The following is a 21643-nucleotide window of genomic DNA, read 5'->3' on the forward strand; positions in this document are numbered from 1 at the left end:
TAATAAGAAAATGGTAAAGTTCAACGTTAGCATTGGCTTATATAATAAAGCTTTTCCCTCCCACTGTATTTTTCAAAGAACTATACTACCATTTTCTTCTATCAAGTGCTGCATCCTGGGGATAATTGGCCCCCATGTTTAATGTTTGTGCCCTGCCCTCTCCCCAGCCAAGAGTTTACTTAACAGCCCATTGAGCCCTTGGACATGTCATAGCAACTGCTTTCTTTATCCATCTGTTTCATCGATCAGAGAAAACAGGGTCACTCATTTTCTGCCATCTGAAAAATCCTGTATTAGTTCTTGGTACTGTGACCCTTCTTTGTGGATAGCTTGGGTTATCTTTTGCCAAAAATGTATAGCCACTATTAGTTTTCCTACTACTGCATGAGGTACTTTTTACCCAATGGCTTCTATTTTCCTTCAGTCACAAAGATCACTATTCACCCTCCTCCCCTCCCCATCCATCCAACATTAATTGAGCACCAACTAACTATGTGCCAGATCCTGCATTAGATGCTTGGATTACAGAACTAATAATACTGTTTTGTGTGTTTACAAATTTGTCTCTCATCTCAGTTTTTATACAGAAGTTAGTGGACGATATCAGGGTCGATACCCAGAACTTTTTTTTTTTTTTTTTTTTGAGGAAGATCAGCCCTGAGCTAACATCCATGCTAATCCTCCTCTTTTTGCTGAGGAACAGAACTTCTTATTAAATATTTTTTCCATGTATCAGGGGATATCTTTATAGTTCTTGGGCAGCAACCAAACTGATAAAGTTAGGAGGTACTTGTTTTTTTTGTTTTGTTTTTGTTTGGTTGGTTTATTTCTAATCAAGAACTGGCAAAATAGGCCCAGGTAGTCATGTATATGTGAGCTGCAAGGTCAAGACCTGATATTACATATATAATGAATCTTGAAACTCTGAATTAAAAAAAAAATTTCACTAATCATTGTTATTTGACTATATATGTTTTGTGAAATACATTGATATTTTAAAATTTCAGTTTGAGAATTTTTAAAGGTGTAGTTTATATTCATTGCACCAATATTACTAATTTCTCTTTATTAAGTATATTTAGCAAACATATGTAAAATGAATTAATCTTCATCTTCAAGAAACTTGTTATCCTTAAATGAATTTATATTTTCTGTTGTCGTTATTTTGCCTTTTTTTTTTCTGGCATGTACACTTTTTATTCAAATACATCTCCCTTTTGACTTGAGCACGTATTTATTAATGTTAGTGTTAACTCAAGCTGGGAACATTCTGTTCCTTCACTTAAAAGAATCCTTGTATATACACAGAACCATCTTTATACTATTTAGAGTTGTCAAATTACTGCTTAAAATTTTTTTGCCAGTTCCAGTTGATTTAAATGAGAATAGTTGTAGATAAATCCTTGATTTAAGACTGAATGAGATATTTTGTATACTTTAAGGTACTCCCTACTATAATTATTTTTCCCTTGCTGGCATGTTTGTTTTTTCAGTGGTGATAAATTGAGTAGTGTAAGAGTGACTAATAGAATATCTTTAAATAAATCGAGTGGTGGATAACTGGATATGCACAAAAGCTTCATTACACCAGATTTAGTTACATAGTGGATTTTGGAATAAGATGGGTCTATTCTGAATCATTTGTGATAGAATAACAAACCAATTATCAAGTATTCCACTGTTACCAAAAAAGAAGTCCATAGCCATAATGTGCTAGATGATATGATTTTAACTAAAATTGTTCTTTAAATAATAGAGAGAGAACCAAGTATAGTTGTAAGAGAATATTTCAAAAATGTCTGGAGATGTTAAGATTAATAATAGTTCTCCAGTAAACCTCATTTTTGAAATTGTTTAAATCTAAAGTAGCTGCTATAAACACAGGTTTTGTACTGTAAACTTTTTTTGTATCTTATCTAAGAAGCATAATTTGAATATGTCTCAGAGGTATAGAAAAGCACTGTCTAACAAATATTATGAGAGCCACATACATAATTTAAAAAATTTCTGGTAGCCACATTAAAAATATAAAACGAAACAGGTAAAATTACAGGTAAAATTTTAATAATGTATTTTCATAATATATTTAATAACATATTTAACCCACTGTATTCAAAATATTATTTCAACATGTATTTAATGTTAAAAGATTATAAATGGAGTATTTCACATTCTTTTTTCCTTAGTAAGTCTTTGAAATCAGTGTATATTTATTTTATACTTAACAGCACATCTCAGTTCAAGCTAGCCACTTTTTAAAAGCTCAGTAGCCACATGTGAATGGCTACTGTATTGGACAACACAGATATAGAAAATCCAAATTCATAGGAAACTAATATGTAAATCACATTTCAAGTATCGTGGTTCTCTATTATGTTTCTGTATCTGTCTTTTTTTTACATTTCTATAGCCCTATTTAGTATCATAGATACCCCCCCATAAGTATTTAATTCTTTTTGGATTATAAGTGGCGTCTTTTATAATTTTGGCAAAGTGAATTCCCAAGGGCCTGAATTTCAGTAATGGAGTGTTAAAAGTGTCATGATCCAAATCATTTACATATACTCTCTGAAAGACTTTTGTCTTATGTGTCTTAGGAGATGCCTTTGTGGAAGTCATTTATATATCTTTTTATATTAATCTTGCATTTTATCTAAATTAGTATAGTAAATATTTTAATGTAGAGTCCATATATTAAAATCAGAGTAGACAAAAGGGTGATTTTTCGCTTGATGAGTGATGGTGGGATGTCCTACATTAACAAATATCGTCTAAAGTCCTGTGATGTAGTCTGAAATTTGGTTTCAAATAAGTTTTATAAAGTCCTTTAGTTAGGTTAAAATTTGGTTTCAAATGAGTTTTGTTTTGTTTTTTTTCTTTTTTTTTTGTGAGGAAGATCAGCCCTGAGCTAACATCCGTGCTAATCCTCCTCTTTTTGCTGAGGAAGACCGGCTCTGAGCTAACATCTATTGCCAATCCTCCTCCTTTTTTTCCCCCAAAGCCCCGGTAGATAGTTGTATGTCATACTTGCACATCCTTCTAGTTGCTGTATGTATGTGGGACGCGGCCTCAGCATGGCTGGAGAAGCGGTGTGTTGGTGTACATCCGGGATCCGAACCCGGGCCGCCAGTAGCGGAGCGCGCGCACTTAACCGCTAAGCCACGGGGCCGGCCCTCAAATGAGTTTTCATATTTAACAATGATGTCATATAGTTTGAGTTCTGAAAATGTTATCATAGCTTAGATAGGATTTATATAAAACAGCTTTTTATCTTGATAGTTACTAATCAATTGAGGGCTCTTGTTTTGGCTTTCTTGGCTCCAATTGGCAAATGCTATTTAGTAGATTTTTAAATTTTATTTTAAATTTCTGTGCAGTTAGCTTTTTTTTTCTTTTGAGGGCTATATTGTATCTCTGTATATTATAATTGTGTATAACTGTACAGTTATGTACAACTATATATATACACACAGATACCTACATATATATGTAACTAGATAAAGGACGATGATAGATTTGAGTATGAAGGTAAAGAAGAAGGCTGTCAGTAAGCATGTCAAGAAAGACTGATGAGCAATCAGAGTAGGAGATGCCAGCCTTTCAAGCAAAGTTGAGATGATGAGGGATGAGGTGGGTTGAGATGGAGGTGAAGAGAAAAGTGGCTTTTACAGTCAGAGTGGTATTAACTCATTGTCCTCTTTGACAGGTTTTAGTGTTTTCACACCCTCCAGATAGTCATCATGTTAGAATATATTTTTAACACTTGAACTTCCAAAGTCTATTTGGTAGTTTTGAAAGATGTAAATATATAATTGAAGGATGTTATCCAGATTCAGAAGTTAACTCTTTGAATCAAAGTAAATAAAGGTTATTGTAAGAAAGGACCGAAACTTTTCTTAAACTACTATGTTAGGTTTTGATTGTCTCCACTTAATTAAAAAAAAAAAAAAAATTCTGTTTGACATGAGCAAAACCATTTACCAAGCTCTTATTTTAAAATGCGCAGGCATTGATTTTAATCATTTGGGCAGAGAAAAACAACGTAATGTTTTGATAATGTATGAAGTACAGATTAAGTGACTCAAAGGGGAAGACTGTGAAATGAAAGTGTAAAAATTAAAATATTGCATCAGTTGCTTAAAAATTTTAAGGCATTATTTTGTAGTATTCTTAAAATATTTAACTTTTGTGTCTTAACTAAGATGAATAGTTTTGAAGAGGGACAGTTAGTGAACAGTAAGAACAAATGTAAAATTTTAAAATTATTTAAGGATATTTATAAAGCTCTCATGGAGAAAGGTGTATTTTAAAAGCGGAAGAAGCTGTTTAAAGCAATATATTTCTGTGGTTTTCTTGAGCTCTTTGGATAGAAACTGCACCTTTAAAAGCTAACCATTCAGGGTACAAATTAATGATTATATAATTACAATTTTCAGTCTTTTAACTTTAGCTCTGAAATATGTCTGCTGTTAGTATTAAAATATATTAAAATTTTATTAATCTTATTCAGAGTTACCCATGTTAATACATTTCAGTTTTCCTACCTTTGCTGTTGGTTTTCAAAAACAGCAACAAACTATATCCTTAAAGGTGTTTCTTTCTTTATTAGAGCACTTGCTTTCAAAGAGTGGCGGGGACTGCACTTTTATTCATCAATTCATAGAATGCCAGAGTGAGTACAGAGTATTTTTCACATTGATTTTAATGAAGTCAGGAGCTAAAATTGAAAAATGAGAGGAAAAATGAAGATCTCAATGTGTTTGCTATGGTAGAAGTGCACAAAGGGCTATCTTCAGATAGCAGCAGTCCTTTTCACACTGTTGCTGTTTCTCTCTTTTGAGGAAAATATTTCTATTACATTTGCCTTCACAGATGGAGGTGAGCATTTCATATTGCTCACAAAAATAGAGGAAGTTTTAAGCTTTTTAATTAAAAATTGTTATTGAGCAGGGAATAAAATAGAATGTCAAGCACCTAAACTTTCTGTGTGGATACTTAAGAGACAGTAATAATGTTAACCTGTTTTACTTAAGTTCTAGTTTTACCACAGATTTGGCCTTTGAGGTTCTTAAATAAATTTCTTAAATGAAGCCACAAAAACAATGATTTACTTTGGGCTCTCAGATCTGAAGATGGCCCTTAGAATAGCAGGAGCTTTCTTGGGAAGTAGTAGCAATAGGCTGTCCTACAGTCTAACATCAACTACCTACCCTTGGGACGTTGTACAAAGCCTATCTTTAATAATATTTTAAAGATAGTTTGGGTTTTGAGATGATTTGGACCTCTGCTGAATTCTGAACAAAAGTATCGTGAATTCCCTCTTACTTGAAAATCACGTGGCTGCTTAAATCTGTAACAATCACGAGGTTGTGATATTCCGTTGGTCTTCTTAGTGACAATTAAATGTCACTATGCATAGTAAAGATTCATTGATAAAGTCTATACTTTTTCCTATTAGATACACTTTGTCAGGCATTTTTATCTTCCTGCTTGCTCTCTTTTTGAAATGAGTGGCTTTCCATGTTCTTATGCTCATAAATTCATTTTGTGGGTGTGCACGCGTGTATGGTTCCCCCCCACACACACATAATCTCAGGAGCACTTGGGGGTTGTAAGGATCATACCTGGTAATTATAGCAGACGCTAACTCAACAGATCAAATATTTATACTCCTGAGAGAAGCTTTAAGGAAACCTGGAATTTCATTTAATGTTTTTTAGAAGAGCTTCTGTTTTTGTCCATTTTAGAGTCTATAATGTTAAATGTAAGTTTAACATTACTTTGAGGCAAATTGTTTAATAAATATGGCATATTTCTTTGTCCTTTAAAATTTTTTCATAAAGCAAAGATTAGTACATCTTTTTGTTATCTTCTGATCTCTCAATCTCACTTTTCCAGGAAATTGGGGCAAAATAATTGGTACTCACTGAAACCAACTAAAAGTAGAATGTATAATTTAAAATATAAATCTTTGGGAGAAGGATTTTATACTTAGTTTTGTTATATGTGGCCCTTTTTTAATAAGTTATTTTTATTTTGAATTTTTGGGATTTATATTTTGAACCCAAAGAAATAAGAACAGAAAACTGTCAAAAGAATGTTTTACTAAGTTTGCAAAAATCATTTAAAATATTATTATAAAATGTGTAAAATATTTAGCTGTAATTATAACACAGAATAATGTTTGTTTTAAGGAAAGAAAAAGATGTTTGGAGATTTTTATTATGTCATAGTTATTGGGGGGGGTGGGGAATGGGCCAAATAAATATTCAGAGTTAGAGCAGAAATTATGTAAATTATGGCAATCCCCTCAATGAGGATATTAGCCAATAAAATAATGTTTATGAGGACTATGTAATGGCATGGGAAAATGCTAAATGTGGTACATGGAGGGAAAAATGAGAATATGAAATCCTATTTTTGTGGACAAAGAGTGAACCAAAGTATAGAAAAAATAAAATATAAGTATTCCTAACCATCTGAATCCATTGGGTTCCTAAGTATAAATAGTAGAAGTTTGGACTGTAAATTCAGGTATCTAGGGATATAGCCCATTATCTGAATCTGTTTGGTTCCTTAAATTTGGATAGCCAAAGATGGCATAGTAAGGGTTATAAGGGTTACCTCTGGTTTGATTTGTTGGCAGAAGGGACATTTTCATTATTTTATGACAAGCTGCCATTATAGAAATTGTTGTGTTTAGTAAGTATCATGGCAAGCAAGGCAAATTCAGCAAGAATCTCACATGAACTTTTGAAACAATTTTGGATTATTTTTTGACGAGTGGACACGTGTTTTTTTGCTATTATTTTCATTGATAGGCATCTTGAACTGATTTATGATCTTGAACATCAAGTGTATATTCTGTGAGCAGTGATACTTCATATTCTTGTTTCCAGTCTTTTAAAAAGCAAATGTTAAGTTCCTAGCTTTCGTTATTTACTGGGCTTATATAGTATAAATTCGCCTTGTGTTTTAAAAGGTAGAAAGCAAATAATTCACTTGCATAGGATTCATCATGTCTATTTTTAATATATTGACATATTTTTTTCAGTTTATGTGTATGAATCCATAAGAGAATATCTGGTTGTTGGCTTTCTCCATTTTACAAGGTGATTTTGATTAAATGAGTTGGAACACATTTCAATTTGTTTTCCTTATATGGTAAAACAGACTGTGTTTCTTTTAATTCTCTTTTAGGAGAAAAGCTTTTAATCCCAGGCACTGAGATTGGATTTTGAACAGATTTAAAGAACCTTTTGCATAATTCCAGAACTGTAAAATAAATTTTCTGTATAAAAATATGCCATATAAAGTCTAGAATTAACAAGTAACTTTAGTGGAACTTGGTAAAAAGCTCTAACGATATTTTCTTCTTTAGGAATTCGGGCATGAACTTTGGTTAAGCAGAACTCTACATTCCGTGTTCCCAGCAAATTTTAGTTACTCAAGGTTTACCATATAAACTTAATGAATACATTGAGACTTTTGTGTTCTGCTAAACATGCTTTCCGAGTTAACAAATTGTGTATCTCTAAATCTGTTTCTCATATATATATTCCATGAACTGTCACTTGATTAACTTGTATATTATATTGTATTGTTGTATTATATTGTATATTAACTTGTAAATCGTGTGTCTCTAAATCTGTCTTATACATATTCCTTGAACTGTCACTTAATTAACTTGTATGCTGAGTGAAAGGATGAAGGGTAAAAGGTAGAGAATCTAAGGATGTGGACAGCTGCCACCACTTCCTGGCCATAGAGTGAAAGACAGCTTTCTCTGGACTGCTGCCTGCCCCTTTGATTTCTCTTGCTGTTGTTGTCCCAGTGGGTGTAGAGGCATCACTGCGGAGTGCCAGAGAACCTTTCCTCTGAGGTCTGCTTTTTAGAGACAAACTGCCCCTCCCCCAAGGGCATCTGCCTCTTGATGATGGAGTTAACAAGTGCCCTGAAATAAACCTCATGTCTTTGTATTCTTAATCCATGCTTACTATGAGACTTAACGGTTTTTATTATTAGGCAAAAGTCTAATACTTTTAATATTTTTTATTGTTTTTTCTTGATTTTTAAAGAATTTTCTCCCTGCCTCCCACCCCCATTTTGAAATTACAGTCACTGTCTGTGTATGCTTCTCTCATTCCCTCCTTTCTCTTAAGGCTTTGCTCTCACATAGAAATTGCCTTATTTGGAGTAATGCATTGAATCAGTGTTGCTTGTGTGACTGTTTACTTTTCATCATTCTATGAGATCAGCCTCTCTGAACAATCTCCGGATTATTCTGATTAAATATTCTACTTGAAACAGATTTTTGAATTTTCATTTTTTAAACTTTTATTTCTCTAAGCCAAAGCAGTTTATTTATAACAAAGACTAGAAAATACTTGCTGTGGTTCCTGCTTATAGTAGTTTATATCCCCATTATATTAAAACTCTTGAGTTTAAACTAGATGTTGCTAATATTTATTTCTTTGTTCTTAGAGTAGCTGTCCGATCTAGGATATATTGGAGGGTTTTTGTTTAATTGTACCAACCATTTCCCCAGTCAGCTAGCTTTCCAACATTTCTACCAGATTTTTCTCCCAGTATAACTGCACAGAAGATAGTCTTAAATTCATGCCAACAGTGTTTTTGTTTGTAGACTGCTCCTTTTTTTTTTTTTTTTTTGGTCAGGAAGATCAGCCCTGAGCTAACATCCATGCTACTCCTCCTCTTTTTGCTGAGGAAGACCGGCTCTGAGCTAACATCTATTGCCAATCCTCCTCCTTTTTTTTTTTTTTCCCTAAAGCCCCAGTAGATAGTTGTATGTCATAGTTGCACATCCTTCTAGTTGCTGTGTGTGGGACGTGGCCTCAGCATGGCCGGAGAAGTGGTGCGTTGGTGTGCGCCCGGGATCCGAACCGAGGCCGCCAGTAGCGGAGCGCGCGCACTTAACCACTAAGCCACCAGGCCGGCCCTCCTTTTTTTTTTAAAAAAGATCTGTTTCTGTATTCTTGAAATCGGTCCATTTAATTTAGTTTTCAATCTATCCTCAAATTAAATTTTTTTTTCTCTTTTGTTCTTCCTTGTTCTTCGGTTTTAGGACAAATAGCTTTCTGGAACTGTTTTTATGAAAGGGCAGGCTATCTTCTATAGCAAGAATCGCTTTAACTGATTTTATTTTGCTGCAGAAACGAATAACCTTGTGAAAGTCTGTATTAAAATTAGCAACCTCACAGGGCCTCCCCCATGAGGTTCTAAAAGCTCTATTTCTGCTTTGTGAATGCCTACTCTCTGAAGAGAAATAAATTGTTGGCTTGATGTCGAATGCTGATTGTTAATTTTTAGTTTGATTGTATGTTGGTGTTCATTCTAGTCTCAGTTTCTTTGCATTTCCCTTTAATGATCTTTTAGGTGACTGTAGCCCGTTTTTATTTATCACATTTGGAATTAAATCAGAGGAACCTTGATGTGAATTCTCATTTGGTCCCTTGCTGGCAGTATGAACTCTTGAAAACTTGATCTCCTCATTTATAAAATGGGATGGTAGTACCTACTTCATAGGATTATTATGAGAATTAAATGAGATCATATTTACTAAGCACTCTTAGTAGTGCCTAGCACACAGAAGTACATGTTAACTAGTAGGTAGAAAACTTGTTGGTGGGGGTGGAGAAGGGTGTTAGCAGGAACTTTCTTGTTGAAGTAACTTGTTTTCTTCCTTTTTATTCATAGTCTCAGGACAGTGAAAGCTGATTGATCTAGCTTTATTGTTCCTGTTAAAGTAATATGTTTCTGACAATCTAGAGACTGTCTAACTTTTTAAATACCAGTATGCCGTTTAAAAAATTTGATCTCAAGTACATTATTTTGGTGCCCTAGTCATAATATTATTTTTTGAATGAAACCTGACTTTGAGATTTACTAATATTCTATTAGTCCTCCAGCCTAGTCTGTTTTCCAGGCTGGCAGTTACAACAGCAGATTATGCAGTTCTTCTATATTCATCTACTCTTCTTTCAGTTTGTTTAGGATCCCTAGGCAACTGACATCAGTATCCGTTAGTCAGTGCTGTTTGAGTTTATCTTCTGCTTTCAATTGGTTGTAGCTGTCATATAAGGAAGCTGCCATGGCTCTTTAGCTTTAAGAACTTAATCCAAGAGAAGACCAGGGAAAAAAAGAACTTAATCCAGTCTAGGCACACCTGTGCTCCCTTTGAGCTTCTTTTGAATGCATTGTTTCTCATTTTTATTTTGTGCCACGTGGTAATATAGTTAGTACGTAATTTATTTTTATTAACCAGGAAATAAACTTGGTTCTGTTCTTATTCAGTCTTTGACAAGATTTGACAGTTTTTGCAACTCCATTGTATGTTTTCGGACAAAACTAAGTGCTTAGGTGATGGTTCTCAAATGTTGTCAAACTTATTATACCCATCATTACTACTGTTTGGTAGGTTCTATACAGAAATGCCTACACATATATATGAGGTACAAATTTAAGAATGTTTGCAGCAGCATTATTTACAGTAGTTCAAAACTGGAAATAACCCAAAAGACCTGCAGTAGTCAAATGGATAAATACACTGAGGTATATTGGATAAAAGAGGCCTGATACAAAAGAGTACATCCTTTAGTATTCTATTTATATAAAATTCAAAACCACTAAAATTATATTAAATTATTTAGTCATGTGTATTTAGGTAGCTTGATTGTAAAGAAATGCAAGAAATTAAATACCACAAAGGTTAAGGTAGTAGTTACCTTGATGGAGTTTTGATTGGAAAGGAGAATGTGGAAGGCTTCAGGGAGTGGTGATTAGGTTCTATTTCTGAACTTGGGCTGTAGTCATAAGGATATTTGCTTTAAAAAAATTTATTAACTTGCACCTTTGTGTTTTATGCCCCTTTCTGAGTGTTATTTTTCACAATGAATAAATATGGTTTTAAGGTAGGGACAGATGAATAATTATCTCTCTACAGTATCCCTCAAAAAGAGGGAGTTTTAAAAAAGAAAGAAAATCCTCTACTTTATCTTTCAGTTGTGCCAAGGCAAATAGCTCTTTCAAGACCTGCAATTATCATTACATGGAAGTTCTCTTTTGGGTCTCTGAGATGTCTCTGACTTTTAGTACTCTCAAGAATTGAGGTCTCTACCCCAAGTTTGAGAAACAGTGATCAGAAACTTTTTAAAAAACAATATTCTTTTCCTTAATTCTTTAATCACAGGCCACTAATGATTAACCAGATTTGATAATATAATCTTCAATAATTTCAATAGTGATAATAGCAGCAGGTAATTATTATTGGGCACTTGTATACTAGTACTGTTCAAAACTTTTTACATATATTTAATCCTTAGTTTTTAGAACGAGGAAAACGTTCAAATTACTTTTTCCAAGTTTTATCCCTTTAAAAACAGAGACTCAATGCATTCATTCAGCAAATATTTCTTACGCATCTACAATGTACATGTCAGGCATTATTTTAGCTGTTGGGGGTATAGAAATGAACAAGACAAAGAAAACTCTGCCTTCATGGTGTTTACATTTTCTTGAGGAGACAAAAACTAATAAACTAGTAAATAGTATGTCAGGTAGTGATAAGTCCACTAAAGAAAAATAAAAGAATATAAGGCGATAGGGAGTGACAAAGGTAGTCATGGGGATTTGAACAGATTTTGGACTAAGCTGAGTGAGTTGTACATGTATCTGGAGAAAGACTGTGTGAGATAGAGAGAAACTGTAAAAACCCAAGGTGCTTCTGAAATTGGAGTTTTAGAACAATAAAAATGCCTTTTTAAAAAAAAATAAAGGGCCAGATAGTAAATATTTTAGGCTTTGCAGGCTGTAAGGTCTCTGTTGCAACTACTAAACTCTGCCATTATAGTGGAAAGCAGCCATGGACGATATGTAAATGATTGGACCTGGCTGTGTTCCTATAAAACTTTGTTTACCAAACAGGCAGCAGGCTGGATTTGGCCCTGCAGGGCTGTAGTTGGCTGACTCCTGGACTAGATCATCTAGACCTTGTAGGTCATGGTAGGGATTTCAGCTTTTGTTCTAAGGGTGAGAGAGTTTTGAGCAATAAATTACTTCTAATGTGTATTTATAATTTTTTAAGCAAGGCCGTTCTTAGATTTTTAACATACTAGAAAAAGGTTGGAATGGCTTTCAAAGTCTGTGTTTATAGGGGCCAGCCCGGTGGCGCAAGCGGTTAAGTGCGCGTGTTCCGCTGTGGCAGCCCGGGGTTCGCTGATTCGGATCCTGGGCGCGCACCGACGCACCGCTTGTCGAGCCATGCTGTGGCGGCATCCCATATAAAGTAGAGGAATGATGGGCGTGGATGTTAGCCCAGGGCCTGTCTTCCTCAGGAAAAAGAGGAGGATTGGCAGATGTTAGCTCAGGGCCGATCTTCCTCACAAAAAAAAAAAGAGAGAAAAAAGAAAGACAAAAAAAAGTCTGTGTTTATTTTATTTTATTATTTGCTATATTCATGTAACAAGCATTTGTGGAATCTGTATTATGTGTCAGAACTGTGTTGGGAATTAAATTAAGATACCTACCTGCTTTCACTAGACACTAAATTCCTAGATTTGTCACATTTATCTTGGTAATGTGTGAGGAATGCCCAGCACTGTAACTGGTGCATAGTAAATATTTGAAGGAATGAGTATATTCCTCAAAGAGTTCATATTACGTTGGGAAAGGTAGACATAGATAGTTGCAGTATAGCATAATAGAGATATGAATGAAGAGCTATGGAAGAGGAGAGGAGAGATACCAAACCCATCTAGGAGAAAGGAAGAGAAGATAAATTCAGTTTTAGACATGGTGAGATTAAGTTCCCCTGGATTTCTGGATGAAGATGTCTGAGAAGTTGTTAACCAATAGGATTCTGGGACCTAAGAGAGAGAGCTGGATTTAGGTATCAACATTGAGAAATTATTCAAGTGTAGTAGGTAGTTAATGCCATTAAAAAAGAAATTTTGTTGTTGTTGTTGACAGAGATCTTGAAGACTAACCTTTTTTTTTTTTTTTTGGCTTGGTAGAACTATAAAAATTTTGTATTCTGTTCCCCCACCCCCACCCCAGTACAGACAATGCTGGATTGGAAATCTTTGTATAAGTCTTTCTCTTTCCAGAGTGATACACAGAAGGGTTGTGGGTCAAAGGACATGCACTTTCAACATTTGGAAAGGTCCTGCCAAATTGCCCTCTAAAAAAATGATACCAGTTTGGATTCCCACCAAAAGGACACTAGATTACTCATTTACCTACCCCTCCCAATACTGAGTGTTTGCAAACCTAATGGGCAAATAATACCATGGCATTGTTTCAGTGAGTAGACCATGAGTTTCACATGTTTACTGGAATTTGCATTTGTTGGTCTGTGAATTCTATGTTGCTGTTCTTTGCCCCTTTTTCTATTGCTGTTTGACTTTTTCTTATACATTTTTGGAGGGCTTCACATCTTTGCTTGCCTTCCCCCTATTCTCTTTCCTCCTTCCCTGTTTTATTTTTCTCCATAACCACCATCTGACATACTATTCGCTTATTTCTTTATTGCCTGTCCCTCCCTGCTGCGTTAGAATGTAAGAACTAGGAGGGCAGGGATTTTGTCATTTGTTCATTCTAATATTTCCAGCACCTAGGACAGTGTCTGGCACATAGTAGGCAACCCCTAATTAACTGTTCAGTGAATGAATGAGTTTATCTGTTGTTTTTGTTTTTGTTTTGTTTTTTTGTGAGGAAGATCAGCCCTGAGCTAACATCCGTGCTAATCCTCCTCTTTTTCCTGAGGAAGACTGGCTCTGAGCTAACATCTATTGCCAATCCTCCTCCTTTTTTTCCCCCAAAGTCCCAGTAGATAGTTGTATGTCATAGTTGCACATCCTTCTAGTTGCTGTATGTGGGATGCGGCCTCAGCGTGGCCGGAGAAGCGGTGTGTCGGTGTGCGCCTGGGATCTGAACCAGGCCGCCAGTCGCAGAGCACCCGCACTTAACTGCTAAGCCACGGGGTCAGCCAGTTTATCTGTTATTTGTTTTTAAAATATTTTCTCCATGTCTGCCACTTGCCCTTTACCTTTGTTTATGGTGAGTTTGATCATACAGAAAATTTTCATTTATTTGAGGTCAAATCTTTCAGTTCTTTTACATATCGCTTTTGTGTTCTACATTTTGCCCGCCCTCTGCCTCTGGCAACCACCAATCTCTTCTCTTCTTCTGTGAGCTTAGTTTTTTGATTTTTATGTGTATATAAATATATATATATATATATATTTTAGATTCCACATATAAGAGAAAGCATACAGTATTTGTCTTTCTCTGTCTATTTCCCTTAGCCTAATGCCCTCAAGGTCCATCCATGTTGTTGCAACTGGCAAGATTTCATTCTTTTTTATGGCTAAATAATATTCCATTGTATATATATTCCACAATTTCTTTATCCATTCACCCATTGAGAGACACTTAGGTTGTTTCCATATCTTGGTAAATAACGCGGCCGTAAACATGGAGGTGCGTATATCTTTTCAAGTTAGTGCTTTCATTTTCTTCAGATAAATACCCAGAAGTGGAATTGCTGGATGATATGGTAGTTCTGTTTTTAATTTTTTTAGGAACCTCCATACTGTTTTCCATAGTGGCTGCATCAGTTTACTTTCCTGCCACCAGTGTACAAGGGTTCTCTTTTCTCCACATTCTTACTAACACTTGTTATTTCCTATCTTTGATAATACCTCTTCTAACAGGTGTGAAGTGGTATTTCGGTGTGGTTTTGATTTACATTCCCCTGATGATTAGTGATGTTGAGCATCTTTTCATGTACTTGTTGTCCATCTGTATGTCTTCCTTGGGAAAATGTCTATTCAGATCTTCTGCCCGTTTTTTTTTTCCTGAGGAAGGTTTGCCCTGAGCTAACATCTGTTACCAATCTTCCTCTTTTTGCTTGAGGAATATTCGCCCTGAGCTAACGTTAGTGCCAATCTTCCTCTATTTTGTATGTGGGTTGCTGCCACAGCATGGCTGCCGACAAGTGGTGTAGGTCCATGCCCAGGAACCAAACCGGGGCCAGCTCTTTTCGCCCCTTTCTTAATCAGATTGTTTGGTTTTTGCTCTCAAGTTGTAGCACACATATTAGATCACACTCAGAAGAAAGGAAAGCCAATGAACGGCTGAGAAGGAAGGAACAGGCAAGCACATAAAAGAAGTAGGAATGAGTGGTATCCTAGAAGTCAAAGGAAAAGAGTGTTAGAGGGAGGCAATAAACTTTTGATTAAATATAGTAAATGGACCCATTCATAGTAAAAGATTATAAAAGGCATGAGATCACAAGGACAAAGAGAATGGGAATGGAGATTACAGCAGATAATAGATGTCAACAAAATTTTGGAAGATGTAAAACAGATATTTGAGTGGGAAGAGATTTGGGTTTTCATTCTTTCTTTTTTAAGGGCCTGCAAGGGGGAGGTGGTGTGAAGGAAGCAAAAAAAAAAAAAGCAAGTTAAAACTGTGGCTCGGGTATCAGAGGCATTTAGTACCTCTCAGGCAGGGCAAGAGTGCAGGGTGGTGCTAAAAGCAAGATTGAGAGTTTATATAAGGAATTGTTTGACCTTCATTTTTTTTCCCCAGTCCATGCAGACAGACAAGTGTCTCTTTCCTCCGGCAAAAAGACTGGACATTTGCTCTCTGGAGGCTGAAATGGAGAGTCTCTAGACTGGGGTAGTTTAGACATGGCTGAGGGTGGGGTATGAGCATCTTACCGAAAAAAAGGTGTGGGAGAATTAAGTGAAAGTCTGTGTACCAAGTCAGAAGGCTGGTCACCAGGTTTATACTCCCCAGAAAGGAAGTTAGAAGATTCTACCCTGGAAAACTGATCAGACCAAGAGAAAATACTTACTGATACTGACATTTGAATGTCTCCCAACAAACTGCCACTGTACAGCCCAGCAGATAACAAGTACTGTTCATCCACACAGAACTTTGTCAGCTTTGTATTGCCTCACCCTTAAATATGAAGAGACAGCCAAGATCACCAGACTTTTGAAGAAATTCTCTGCTGAGAAAGACAGAGATCAAAACAAATAAAAAGCAAACAGAAAATGTGACTAGAGAAGAAACAGGAAGAATACAAGAAGCAGAAGAAGTTTTTTTAAAAAGTATGATTAATTTCTTCAGGAAGATAAGATGTTTCATGGATGAAACAAGATAAAGATGCTATTTTTAAAAAGGAGCAGAGTGCAAGCAGAATTCTTGAACACTAGAAATATAAATACTAGATGTTTTTTAAAAAATTAAACCAGTAGAAGGATTAGAAGAGAAAGTAGAGGAAATATTCCAGAAAATATAACAAAAAAGACAAGAGGGGTTTTTTTTGTTTCATTTTGTTTTTAAGGAAAAAAAGAGGGCAAATTTAAGAAAATTAGAGAATTGATCCTAGAGATCTAACATCTGAATAATAAGATTTCCAGAGTATGGGAAAGGAGACAATGGAAGAAGAGGAGTGAGAAAAGAGAATTTATCAATGAAACAGAATACAAGATAATTCCCCAGAATTGAAGATATGAGCTTCTAAACTGAAAGGATGCACTGAATGCTTAATACAATGTATTTTAAAAGACCACACACTAAGCCAGACACAAAAAGTCACATATTGTATGATTCTATTTATATGAAATATCCAGAATAGGAATTCATAGTGACAGAAAGCAGAGGAGTGATGGCTGGGACTGGGAAGACAGGATGGGAAGTAAATTCTTAGTGAGTATGAGGTTTCCTTTTGGAAGGATGAAAATGTTTTGGAATAGATGGAGATGGTGGTTTCCTAACATTGTGAATGTACTAAATGCCACTGAATTTTTCACTTTAAAATGATTATTTCATGTTATGTGAATTTAACTGCAATTTAAAAAAAATAGACCATATACTGAGGTATATAAAATTTAAGAACACCAGGAATAAAGAGAAGATTCTGAAAATTGCCAGAGAGAAACAAAGGCTCTCATACTTATTAGTCATAATAAACTAAATTATAACCTAGCAATGAATAAACCCTAAAATTTTAATGGCATAATTTAACAAACATTTATTTTTCACTCATGCTACGTGTCCTTGGTGAGGGAGAACACTCTGGCTAATGGGAGCTTTATCATCTTAGGATGTTGCCATTGCAACACATGATTTCTAGAGTAGGGGCAGAGAGAAGTGTAGAAAGCTCCTTCTCTCTCTTAGATGCTTTGTCTGTGGCTACAACCAGTCGTATAGACCTTCCTCGGTGCCTAGGGAGTTGGAACATGCAGTCCTCCCAGGTGCCCAGAAAGGACAGGCAAACCAGGCATTGCTGAGCACAAGAAGTCTCTACTGTGCATACTGAGGAGCAGGACTCAGACTGGCATTAGACTCACCTTCCAGTTTGAAGCTAGAAGACAGTGGAACAGTGCTTTCAAAATTCTGAAGGAGAATTATTTCGTATAGAATTGTGTATCTAGTCAAACCATCAGTCAAATGTAAGGGTAGAATACTAACGTTTTCAGAGGAACAAAGTCACAAAGCTTTACCTTCTGTCCACTCCTTTTCAGGTAATTATCAGAGGATGTGTTACTCTAAAACAAGGGAGTAAAACAGGAAGAGGAAGATTTGGAATCTGGAATCTGGAGGCAGAGGATTTTGCACAGGATATAGTCCAGACTGGAGCAGGACGATTAAAGGGCTGGGGAAAGGGAGGGACAGGGATATATAGTATGATAGATTACTTGATACGTTTGATATGTTAATATGGAGAATTTTATGGTTCTGTGAGAACTTGGGCTCTTTGAGATAGATATATAAAAAATTAGCAAAACAAAACAAGGCATTTTAAGCTCCAAAAATACTAAATGTTATGCATGAAGAGTAATATAATCATAGCATATTATATGACTATATTATAATAGTCATAATATAAATACTGATTATAGATGGACAAAATGTAACTCTTATGAGGGTGATAGTAGGGTATGAGAGCTTAATCATCTATAGGAGATTATCAATAAATAATGTCTAAAATGGAAAAGAGAAATAGCGATATATTATTTAGAAATATAAATGTAAATACCAGAAGAAATGGCTAAAAATTAAAAGTTGTTGCTTCTAGGAATTGAATTTCAGGAATGCAGTGGAGTAGGACAGAGGCTGGATAGGACAGCTTACATTATACATCTTGTAAGACTAATGCCTTTTAAAATTATTGAAATCTATTACTTTGACTTAAAAATATTTTTTTAAGGAGGCAGGGGCAAACAGTGCCACATACTGCAAAGATCCTATATGAAATGAACATTATTAAAAGGAGCCATGGGCTTTGGCAGATAGGTTATCGTGATCTTGGAACAGTTTCAGTGGTTGAATGTGGGTGTAGACCAAGTTGCAGTAGGTTGAAGGGTGAAAGAATAGAGAAATTATTTCACATACTGCAAAAGTGTAAATTGAAGGAGACCTGTATGTCAGGATTAAACAAGGGGATATACAGAATAGATGTCTTTCTCAGTGAAATGCAGAGTATGAAAATCGGACTTTAAATAAATTATAAAGAAGCTACATTATACATTTACAGAGAAGCCCCCATAAAACAAAACAGAAATATCTTTAAAATTTTTAAAAACAATTAGCTCTTCTAAAATGATTCATTTCACTGAAACATGTCATATAGGCTGAATTGTATGAATAGGGAAAAGTAAACTATTGATATAACATAATTTGTATTACTTCTTTATTTATATAAAATACCTTCTCAGACTTCCTTTATTTCAACTTAATATCCTTGATTTTGAAAGAGTGGCTTGCTTTGTTCTGAGTCCTTTTAAAAAAGATCTAGGCTTTTTAAATAACATGAAAACTAATGAAAATAAAAGGCAAATTGTGTCCCTACCCCCAGATTTCTGCATTAACCTGATTGCTATATGATAGTTCGAATTCTCTTAGTTCCTCTTTCAGGTTCAAGTTTTTGTTCAAGCCTAGTCATGGGAGTAATGTTATCATCTTTAAATTTGGTCATGGAATGTGTTACACTGCCCCGCTCAGGGAAATGCTACTCGGTTTGGGCTTGGATACTAATGTTTATTTTCTTTGGCAGAGAGGCTGATCGTCGAGGGTCATCTAACCAAAGTGGTAGAAGAAACAAAGCTTTCAAAAGGTTCGTTTTTTGTGGGTTTTCTGTGGGATTTTTCTGTGGGTTTTGACAGCTCCTTTGGATAATGAAGGTTAGTGTACTTTTCCAAGGTCATAGTATTTTATTTTATTTCTGTAAATACTATTGATAGTATTTATTTCATCAGTGTATTTCTTATAGCTTACAAAATGGCAATCCAGTATCAGATAATAATATAAAATAGTTGGAGTTTTGTTTTAAGAAGGATATCTTAATTGGAAAGTTTCTTTTTAAATGGGTATGTGTATGTGTTTTTAAATGCTTAGATTTGTTTTTAGGTATTAAAGATTTGTTACAATCTGTCTGTCTCACTTCCAGCATTATTTTCAGCTTTGATCTCAAAATTTTGATCCAACACAATGTAAATCTTTTTTGAAACAACAGGTGAAAAATACTTACAGTTCCATTTTTTTGGTTATTGTACCTTTAACATTCCTTATGATATTTAATATTTTCTTAATTATTGGCATCTTAATTTGATTTAAACAAAAGTGATTATGTAGAATCTTCTTATATTTTATAATGAATAGTCAGTCCTGTAATTGTCTGAAGTAGTTTATTCTATTCTTTTCTGCTACAATTATCAGATTTATAGAAGAAAAATGGATTTTAAAGCATCATATTGTCAAGTCACTTTAATGCATAGGGAAATGGGGCAAATAAATTTGGTGGGATATGCTCATTATCATTCTAGGACTTTCATCAGAACATATGAGTGTAAAATTTAAAACTAGATTCGCAATCATTTTGGTCGGTTAAAACAATGAGTGAAAGAAGTTTGGACTACTCAACTTCAGCACATTCTGTTTTGTGACAGTAACTGGTGCCATTTGGCTTTTAAAAATATTTAAAAGGATAGTGTTATTTCAAATATCTGGGGCTTCCATTCTGAGTTTTGTGCATGGCAGATGCCATATTTGGGGAAAGAATGCATAGAATATGCATCACTAATATTGTTCTGGCAAACAGGCATTGAGTTTCAGAGCAGTGAACTATTTTTAGTACAGATGGCAGTTTATTTCATCTTATTAAAGTGAGATGAGAACAGACTTTAAAATAGCTTTTACCTCCCCACCTAAATACCTATTCAGATTAGTTGGTTGAAAAGCCAACACTTTGAAGTCGAAGTGAAGCCTTAGAAAAAAAATCAGTGCTTCTTTAATTAAAGTATCTTAGTGCTTCTATTTAATGCATTCTGAATTAGAATATATTTGCTTGGAATTATGTGATGTCATTATTGAAAAAGATTTGTGCAATCTTACTGATCTCCTTTTGAAACCTGGCTATAAAATATGTATTGAAAGCTTTAAAGAACATGCTTTTTTGATCCAGCAGTTCCACTTCTGGGTTTCTATCTTAAGGAACAAACTGGACAAATACGCAAGGGTATTTGTTTCAGTGTTGTTTTAAAAGGAAAATGAGGAAAACATAAGTGTCCAATAATAAGGGCATTTATTAAATAAATTATAACACGTAAGTCCATGCAAGTAAATACATCCTTTAAGAATGATAATCCAGATACAAGTTTTATATACCCAGACATTTTTCTATCTGCAGTCAACTGGCACTTTTACTAGCGCTACAATTTTACTAGCACTTCTCACAGTTAACATGCAGAGGTACACTACTCCTTGCAACAAACTAGATGGCTGAAATAAGTTACATTTTAAATGCTTTATATCTGGCTGTAAAACATTTTCTTTTGGATTTGGCTGAATTGTCTTATTTTTTAAATGCTTTCATTGGTGATGTTTTTTATAGAATTTTCTTTTCTGCATTGAAAATATTACTAGAAATTGCCAATTACCAGCGTTTACAAGTCTTAATATTTCCTTCAGATAGTTTACCTAATGCAAAATGTAATCATAGGTTGCATATGCTTTCTGTTAAAGCCCTAACTCAACTTGCAGTCATTATATGTTTGCAATAGCTTTAGGGATGGAAGTGGAAAGAAAACAGCTGGTTTCAACTCCAGGTTCTACCACTAACTAGCTATGTGCCCTCAAGCAACTTTCTTTAGCTCTTTAAACCTGTTTCCTCATTTGTAGAATGGGATTGACAATATTGAACTTGCAGGCTTTTGTGGGAATCTAATGAAATATTGCTTATAAAGCAGGAAGCACTGTTTTGGTGTCCAACAAATGTTAGTTCTCCTTTGCCTTCTTGATTTTTAACCTTGCTTTCTTTGCAAGTAGTGTTTCCAGTGGTGTAGGAAGTGGTCTATGGCCAGTATGTTTGTTTTGCCCATCCATCGTTATGTCTACTCAAAGATACAGTGAAAATAGTCACCTTGTTGTAGATTTCTGAGTTTGGGAACATTTTGATATTGACGGTAGCTATTCTTCTATTTCCTTCTGTATACTATTGGTATGCCTCTTAATGATTAAGTACTGCAGAGAAAATCAACCGGTAATCACTTTTTAATACTAGAAAGTTGGGTGCTGCTTCATAACTGAGGAATAGATGTTTTGAAAAGAA

The 21643-nt window shown here is 34.8% G+C and overlaps 1 protein-coding gene across 16 annotated transcripts in view; it reads left to right on the forward strand.

Moving 5' to 3' along the window:
- Positions 1 to 21643, forward strand: part of SLMAP (sarcolemma associated protein) — a 157318-nt gene that overhangs the window by 99357 nt on the left and 36318 nt on the right. For 9 of the 16 annotated variants that reach the window (XM_087431213.1, XM_087431216.1, XM_004419852.3 and 6 more), the window contains 2 exons: positions 4610 to 4672; positions 19091 to 19150. In XM_087431213.1, the coding sequence (XP_087287339.1) occupies positions 4610 to 4672; positions 19091 to 19150 (123 nt within the window). The remainder of the gene's footprint in view (positions 1 to 4609; positions 4673 to 19090; positions 19151 to 21643) is intronic. The other 7 variants (XM_014793200.2, XM_087431217.1, XM_087431221.1 and 4 more) reach the window with 1 other exon arrangement.

The sequence above is a fragment of the Ceratotherium simum genome, chromosome 5 (genome assembly GCF_057802395.1).
Source record: "Ceratotherium simum simum isolate JZ-2026a chromosome 5, ASM5780239v1, whole genome shotgun sequence".
Lineage (NCBI taxonomy): Eukaryota > Metazoa > Chordata > Mammalia > Perissodactyla > Rhinocerotidae > Ceratotherium > Ceratotherium simum.